General features: G+C 41.7%; 1 protein-coding gene across 1 annotated transcript; it reads right to left on the bottom strand.

Moving 5' to 3' along the window:
* Positions 1 to 885: 885 nt before the first annotated feature.
* LOC137252082 (alcohol dehydrogenase 1-like) lies at positions 886 to 4,970 on the bottom strand. Its single transcript, XM_067787289.1, has 4 exons — positions 4,769 to 4,970; positions 4,481 to 4,702; positions 1,275 to 1,448; positions 886 to 1,211 (listed from the first exon to the last, which is right to left on the bottom strand). The coding sequence occupies exons 1-4, from the start codon at positions 4,859 to 4,861 to the stop codon at positions 930 to 932; spliced, it is 771 nt and encodes a 256-aa protein (XP_067643390.1). The 5' UTR covers positions 4,862 to 4,970; the 3' UTR covers positions 886 to 929.
* Between the last annotated feature and the right edge of the window lie 3,844 nt (positions 4,971 to 8,814).

Here is an 8,814-nt window from a genome sequence, read left to right as displayed (position 1 = left end):
CGGGTTTTTGCGGTTCCATTTGTTTCCGATTCAAGTTTCGTTACTTCTTCCGGTGTCTCTTTTTGTTCCAGTTCTTTTTCCCCACTCCACGTCCATTTTAGGTTCTAGATACTTTTACGTTTCAGTTTCTTTACCAGTTACAGTTTCCTTTCTGGTTACGGACTCCTTTGCAGTTTCAGTTCCTTTCCCGACTGCAGTTCCTTTTCCGGTTACATTTTATTTTTCGGTTCCAGTTCTTTTTTCGGGTACAGTTTCTTTTCCGATTCCAGTTTTCTCCGGTCAAAGTTTATTTTCTGCTCTTAGTGCCTCCTCCGGTTACAGTTTCCTTTCCGGTTCGAGTTCTTTTGGAAAAAAGTAACATGCAGGACCGTCCATCATCGAGTGACAAAAAGGGGCAGATACACCTAATCTTTTCTATAACATTTAACTTGATGAAAGTCCAGTAACTTGAGTTGAATACAATAAATAATATTTTGTACTTATTTTTAGAAGAAATGAGAGCCGAACAGGGGTTTGGAAAGAGATACATACATAAATAATAGCGACTTTCTTGCCTCTTACTAACCTCAGGACTTCTAATGTAATACCACGACGAGGAACGAAGGATCGATTTTCCTTACTTCCGTAAAACTTGTAGTAAAGTGTGAATCCTAATATTTGTAGCTCAGACCTGACCAAAAGAAATAAGTCAATCGAATTCCATTCGTTCGTCTTCTCGAAGTCATAATCCTCCGCTGAAATAAAATGCACAGATATTACTCAGCACAAGTTCACAAGGCTCAAGGAATATGCATAATAGTTTCTAGAAAGAAAAGCAAGCATGATCCAAATTGTGGCCGCTTAGCAGAGCATCCATTCACCAAATTAAAAAAATAGTATTCCAAATTTTCATTTCAATTTCATTCATTTATTTTTCACATACATACATCTTACCTAAAAACAGGCTCCCATACATTTTCAAAATTGACTTCTTCAATCATCGCCAAGTCGAGAACATAAACACCACCATTTTTACCGGTTTCTACAACTTTTACCAAATTTGACGCACACATTTCGGGACTTTGTGATGCAGCGCTTTTGAAACGCATTGCTATGACTTTAGCGAATTCAAATGTTGCCTTACATTCTAGATTGGCCACGAGATCTGTATCTGTGATGCCTGGACAGATGGTAATAAAATTGACGCCAAGATGTTTGTAGGAATATGGATTCTGGAAAGTATTAAATATTGAAATACTTTTATTCGGAAATGTTGATATTTTGAATTTAATTACCCCCATGGAACGCGTAAAACCCGTAACGCCATGTTTGCTGCCCGAATAAACCGATACATAAGGTATTGGTTGTAAACCACCAACAGAAGATATATTCACTATGGTACCACCTCGACCGCCCTTAGATCTATCCATATATGGTAGAGCGATAAAAGTGCTATTTATCATGCCAGTCTAGAAAATTAACAGTTTGTTCTTTAAAGAAGCAAAAAATATCGGTCTTTGTCATATATAGAGTTGGCTTGCCGAAACCCTAACTCAGATTTGTTTCTATAACTCTCTCCTGAAAACTTGGTAAAAGAACACGCCATTTAAGAATTTGTCCAAGAAAGGTCTACCTCTGAAAGCAGCTTAAGAAAGACCTATCTAAGAATCTTTTTCTACCTCAGAGCACCGTTTTTGTTTGAAAAAAAAAAAATTCAATTAGGCCGTTGTTTAAACAATTTCTAAGACAGCGCGTTTTTGAAAGAAATTTTGAGGTAGGGCAAGCTTTCCTGGGTAGTAGGTAAGTAGGTATAATGGCTGTGACCCAGTTCGCTCAGGTAGCTAATGAAAAGCCGGTTTGATGCCAAAATACTCGTCTGATTGAGTGCTACACCGGATATGTGCTACAACCAGCCTGAGGGGCTTCCGAAGGAAGTGCTCAATAGTATCTTTGGTAGTTGCGGCTGCAGTGCTCATTATGCGGAATATCCATCTTTTCCAAATGGGTGCCTAAAGCTAAATGACCGGTGCAGACCGCCATAAGTTGATGAGTGTCGGCTATAGATCATGTAGCTCTTGAAATTGCACTCCACGTAGTGCTCTTCACCTTTGTCTGAGCTTTGGGCAATTTACTCCTTGGCTGCCCCTAGGGCGGAGCCTCCACGTGCCATTTCATTTCTTTCGGTTCTATGATCCGAAAACGAGATAATGGGTATTTATTTAGTGTCGGTTAATGCAACTAGAAGTTACTTGCACAATTCTACTAGCTTTGAGCTAGTGTATGGTGCAGCTAGCGCCTTTATTGCTGCTTTGCTCTCAGATACCTTGCCAGTTACGTTTCGGACCCAGAGTGACATGGGGGCTTGCCAAATCGCGAGGACCTCGGCTTGAAAACACACTACAGATTGACGACAGTTTGACGACAAAAGTCTCTAAAGAAGCCGAATAGATTCCAGCGCCCACACCTGCGTTCGTTTTGGAGCAGTCGGTGTAGATTTGTTTACCGTTATTGTGCCGGAACCGCAACCCTCTACCAAGCATACGTACTTGAAAGTATAGTATTAATACTGCCCTTAAACTGCAGTTTGCGTGGAAAATAGTCTATTTCAAAATCAAAAGTTAGCGCCGGCAGTAAATTAAGGATACTACTATACTCTTTCTGAGTATCCCTCTAGCACCCAGATTTACTGACTCTCAGTACGGTTTGTACCGACGTTTATAGAATATTCATTTCTATCGGAAGCATGTTTAATATGGGGTCTAAAGCCGCCGCGGGGCAGGTGCGGCAAGCTCTAGGTTGCACCATAACACGCAGTGCACTGAACTTTCTGTTGGTTCGTGAGATTTAAGTTCTTACTAAGAGCTTCCCACCAAATTATAGAGTCATACGATAGCACTGCGCACATCACTGGCTTATACAGCCATAGCCCCATCTTTGGCCTGAGGCCCCATTATTTTTATCGAACGTCGGCTTACTGGCGTAGATAGCGATGCACTATTTCCAATGAAGTTTACAATCGTTTGTTAGTCCTAGATACCCACCTTGTACATATCTGCTTACTAATTTACGCTCCTCATATATAGCTCTGTTGATATCTCGCAGTTAAGAAGAGTAGATGACATCCGATTCCTTATTGGTTCCCCCAACCCTGCCGTACCGAGGGCTGATCCCATTGCATCAGCTTTCACGTTGTTGATGGCGCCTCCCACATCAACAAATGCTGCCAGAGTAAATTGTTTATGCAGAGAGATTTCTCCACTGTTCGCATTACCTTCTATACCGTCGTCTCTGTGAATATTCCCCTCACGTACAAATGTTGAGCTGTGGCAAGGAGAGACTCGACAATAAGTTCTCTTTTGTGTATATCAAGAAATACCTCAAGCGTTTTTAATACTATGTGAGACTTATTGGCCTGAAATCTTTGGCCAGCTCATGTCTCTTCTTCCCCTTTTGAGCCTTCCGCAGCATGATGGGTATACTACCACCTACCCTAAGTGATTTATTGGACGATAAGCTATTTATTGTTTTATTTGCGCTACCTCTCTGGATCCATCAGGAAATTGAGAATGTCCAGGTGTCTGCTGCTGATCGCGCTCATCCTCCTTCAGCACATTTGACAAAGGTCTTATTTGAATAATTTTTTGTTGGAACCTTTCCAAGCCTTGCTGAGTCCTTCTTGGACTCGATAGACTCGCAATGTTATCGACAGTATTTTAATTTTGCAATGCGTATGGCTTTCTAATATTCCCTCATGGAGGTCCTATTGTGACGAATATTAGCATCACTAAACTGTTAGTAAATAATCACACAACAACAAAAACATGAACCAGCCACTCTTATGTACGTGTACACATTAAAGCTAGCAACACTTATGTAGAAGGTGACGAAGAGCTATCTCACACACACAGATGTACTCATCAGCCGAAGTAGTTACTAACACATACACACGCATATGGCTATAAACTACATATATACATGTACTTATATAGCTGGTAACTAACCAAGCATGAGCTACAACTGTTCGGGAAATTACTAGACTTTAGGAGAAATGGGTTAACGAGGAAACAGAGAGTATGAAAGCAGCGCAAGCTGAGTAATAACGAATCAATTTTTATTTAAACACGCTATTGGTTGTGAAGTATAATTGTGAAGTACTTCCAAAGTACTCTAATAAAGACCGGTTTGTAATACTGAATATTGGAGTGATTTATTCAACAGTTTAGCGATTCGAACGTTAGCAGAAGACTTCAAATAAGCAGAATTTTCCCAAAATTCGTTACACTATGCTGGTGAAAGTCACCTATTGAATGACATTCATTGAAAACCTTCCTGAAACTCAACCTTATTTCGCTAAGGTTTTTATCCCACCATGGTCTTCTTCGTGCTCCCTGAGATTGGACAGGCAATTTTGTACTCTAGCTCAAAAGTTTTTTCCAAGGACTTTACTTTGCCTTTAGATTATCTGAAGCTTTCCTAGTTTTAATACCTTAAAATATCTTACCAAATTAACATTAATCGTTCTTTCAACTTGACTATCATCCATTATACCACAGACGAGTACATCAAAATGACCCATAAACTTGATAGCACTTTCGAAGGCCTCCGTGATGCTCTCGTTATTAGTGATGTCGAATTGCACAAAGAAAATAGATGAATCGATATAGACATCCTTCAGTTCTTGTAAAGCTCTTGGATCTACCCGCCGATCAAATATAGCAATGCGCTTAAACAAAATATGTATTTGAAAAGTTAATGAAATATACAAAAATAAGAAGGGAAAGGAAGTTACCTTAACTCCTCTTTCTAAAAACTTTTTCACACTCCAAAGCCCAATACCGCCAAATCCGCCTTGGTATATCACGTGTTTGCCTTTGAGCTCCATACAAGAAGTTCGTTTAAGCGCGATTCAATTAATAACAAAAAATGATCGCTTCTTAGGTCCGTTTCGATTATCAACCGCTTGCCGACTAAGGTTTATATTCTTCGCCAATTTGCATATCCAGCGAAATAAGTCGACTCAATATTGTATATAACAAAAACAAATTGATAGCATGTTTAGATAGAATAAACGTTTGTGGTTAAATACTATATGCGATCTTACTAATGATGCACAGGTTCGGTGATTCGCACCGGAGTCGTGGAATTGTTTTAACATCAGTAGGGTCTGAGCACCGAAACTACTAACATTGAGGGCCGGATGAAACTAGTCGCTTCGGCAGCACATCTTATATTGCTTTTCAACATGTGCTTGCCGTGCTCACGCCTTAAGATATGATAGAGACGATCCGACCACGGACGCTTGCTAAGGGAGCATTTGGTCTTAGAGTTGTTGTTGTTGTTGTTGTTGTAGCGATAAGGTTGCTCCCCGAAGGCTTTGGGGAGTGTTATCGATGTGATGGTCCTTTGCCGGATACAGATCCGGTACGCTCCGGTACCACAGCACCATTAAGGTGCTGGCCCGACCATCTCGGGAACGATTTATGTGGCCACATTACTCCGTTCAACCGCCGCTGAGTTATCTCCTAGGGAGAATCGACGAATATGAGAACAGGGCAACGGACTTGCTATGGACCAATAGGGTTGACTGCGAAGTCTCAAGGTCCTTATGCCCATGCTTGGATAGGAAAAACAGCAGCTTCCTTCTCAAACTGAACAAATCTGCGGTGAGGGTACTTACGGGTGTCATCACAGGTCATTGTGCTATCGCACCAATGCTCCGACGGTGGCGAATACCAACAAGCTCCCTCTGTAGAAGCTGTCAGGATGAGAAGGAAGAGGAGTCGATCTACCACTTTCTCTGCCGATGTCCAGCGCTTCAAAGAAGAAGGCTCACGCTTCTTCGACAGCCTGGCAGAGATTGGGAAGGTGGACGTCTCGCTTCTACTTGGGCTCATCAGGGAAAGCAAGTGGTTCGTTGAGGACCACTAGGAGGTAATGGAGCTAAACGAATTTGCCGCCACCCTGTACTTACTGAGGGCACTCACAATGGACAAAAATGTCTCCGAGTGGAAGTGTGGGTAAAACCCACGCACGCCCTCTTAACCTAACCTAACCTATTGGGTGAGATGGCGCGCTGGTAGTCTCTTAGTATAAACGCCCACTTTACGGTGCATAAGCCCGGAAGATGTCGTTATCGGAAGCAATGGCTTACTTCCACTGCTAAGGAAAGACTATTCGCAAAATTTTTACTTCAGGCGATGCGAGCAAGGTAGGTCAAGTCGTCTCTCAAATGTGTCGTCCAGCTCAGTAGAGGTCTTCCACTTCCTTTGCTTCCAAACTTCTGTTTCGTTTAAAATAATTTCTTGGCTCGAGTGTCTTCCTCCATTCGCTGACTATCTTCATATATGCGTAAAGTTCATATAGCTCAATACTCGCCTACGGTATCAGGCCGCTTCTCATTGCTTATTTGTGACATATAAGGACAGAGAAAAGTAGGAGATTGACAGTAAAAGTTGAAAGGAGTCGCATTGCATGTACGCTTATCGAACGTTTAAAGCTATGATGTGACTGCTTTGCAACTTTGTTCACAATATCCTACTAGACCGCTGTGTCAAGCCTCTCATATTTGGGTCAAGGCGTTGGTGGTATTTAAGTCTGATAACCGACGTTGCTCACTGAGTTCCTTCTTGGATTCGCGATCTCATTTGATTGACAGTCTCCATTCATTACGCTAAGACTACAGTATAAAACCTCACTTTCTTTTGTCTTATATTTATTTACATCATCCTAGTTCTTCTCGATTACAATTATAGTTTTCCAGCTTTTTGATATTTGATAGGGCCCCAAGAGTTAATTAACAACTTTTTTGTTTGGAATACAAGAAGTTCGTTATTACAACATCGGAAGCGATCGATATGTACAAACATATATATTTTACAAGGCGTGTAGCAATGCACACAGGTCCGCGTTTTGAGGCAACGATGCAGACATGGCGTGAGTGGACCGCGACCACGAAACAGACAGTTGAACGGTTGCTTCACCTGAATGAATTGATTGTTCTAATCTATGGAACTGCAGCTATGATAAAACTTTCAATCTAAAAATGGCCGATTACACATTCTAACTCGGATACGCAGACGACAACCCGAAATGAAGATAAAACACACGGGAAGCTTGCTCGGACTCTGGAATCAGAAAAAAATGTGGTACTTCTAGCAAAAAAAAAAAAATATTTCGCTAGAAGTTGGTGTGGAAACTTTCTCTGGAAGTATAATCTCAAAGAAGGTAGTTGCGTAGATAGGCTTAAGATTAGCTCCCGACTAGCTTACTGGGCGTAAATTCAACATGCAGCAGCCTTCTATATTCGGTTCAGTTGTACACATGCGCGATAAGACATCCGCGTGTCAGTTGGTATATTGCTATGTCTAGGGATCCAGATGATATTAATGTTAAAATAGTTCGACGCAGCCGCAATCGAGAGCAGGCTTTCCCATACTCCACACGATCGCACCAAAGTTGAACAGAGGACTTTTGTTTAGCCCGTTGGCTATCGGAGTGGATGTTTAATTCTTTAACCGTAGTAACACTGCAGAGCATCCTATCCTTCGCATCTTTAATTAACCTCAGCTAGGAGTATGCTATAGTGATCAGGCAACTTAAACTTGCGGCTTATATCGATCTCCCGACAGAGAACTCCCTCCACCTTTCCGTCGAACTTCGACCCACCCGCGAACCAGTTCTCCAGTCCACTGCCCCATTTTAATTCCTTTCCCCACTGATGACTGTTCTGAAACTTGCACAGGAGGCAATTGTTGGCACACGATAATGTCTATTGTCTGGAATGAAGTTAAGATTGGTGAGAACGCTAGCATGTCCTAGATGAGCAAGCCCATAGCCCAAGTCACGAGGCCTTGTAAGTGATCGAGCAGCAGCCGTATTGTCCGTAATATCCACCTGTTGTTTAGCAAGACATTCAATGCCAAGGTAAAAGTGCCGCTGATATCAGTCAGCGCTGTACGTTGTACTAACACTAATATCTTGGTAATGCTCGCCGTGTTAATTGCGTTCCAGCAGACCACTACCCCATAGAGCAAGACTGGCTTGAATACCATTTCTTAAAGCCAGTCTACTGCGCTTAGTGCGAGTCCTCAGCTCTAACTTAAGGCCCCCTGCAGCAGTAAATGACAACCGAGGACTTCCTTGACCTATTTTGAAAAATAATACTCAGAAAGTATGAACGGTGTTACCCAATCGAGGGTGTTCTCAAGGGGAATCTTGTATCGCTCGGGTTTTTACGTCCAACACTGATTACCAGGTAATCCGCATAGGCCACCACTCGGCAACTACTGTCTTCTGGATATACCAAACGCTCGTTTACTACCTAAATCCAGAGTAGAGGAGATAGAACATGCTGTCTGGGGTGCCTCTGCATTCCTTTCTCTCGGTGCAACAATACGGTGACACTATTAAATAGACGCTCTTGTATCTTTTCGTAAAACGACAATGATTGCCAGGTAATCTGCATAGGCCACCACTCGGCAAATACTGTTTTCTGGCTAAACCCAGAGTAGAGAAGATAGAACATGCCCTGTGGCCATGATACAAAAAATGGAGGTAGTTCCATTTAGTGTGACGTTAGCCACTTGAATTTTGCGGGGACAATGACAATTTCCTAAGAAAAAAGCTACCAGATTGAAAAATGTTACGTATTTTTCGACCAAATTACTTCCATAGTTATTTTAAATAAAAAACAAATACTGTAAAAATCCAAACAAATGTTACTAAGCTTTCAAAAGCGCGCCTAAAAATCATATCCACACCAAGAGGAATAAACTACATACAGAGTGTATGTGTCTACATGGTGATCAAAAGGAATATAAACAAAAAGGCAACTCT

Source organism: Eurosta solidaginis, chromosome 5 (genome assembly GCF_040869045.1).
Source record: "Eurosta solidaginis isolate ZX-2024a chromosome 5, ASM4086904v1, whole genome shotgun sequence".
Taxonomy (NCBI): domain Eukaryota; kingdom Metazoa; phylum Arthropoda; class Insecta; order Diptera; family Tephritidae; genus Eurosta; species Eurosta solidaginis.
This window is presented reverse-complemented; position numbering and strand designations above follow the sequence as displayed.

What these genes read in the sequence shown, in the direction of transcription:
- LOC137252082 (XM_067787289.1), bottom strand. Translation starts at nt 4,861, where the DNA reads ATGGAGCTCAAAGGCAAACACGTGATATACCAAGGCGGATTTGGCGGT. An exon ending in TTTTAGAAAGAGGAGTTAAG is followed by an intron (nt 4,703 to 4,768) that starts GTAACTTCCTTT and finishes ATTTTGTTTAAG; the next exon opens with CGCATTGCTATATTTGATCG. An exon ending in GTTTTACGCGTTCCATGGGG is followed by an intron (nt 1,212 to 1,274) that starts GTAATTAAATTC and finishes AATACTTTCCAG; the next exon opens with AATCCATATTCCTACAAACA.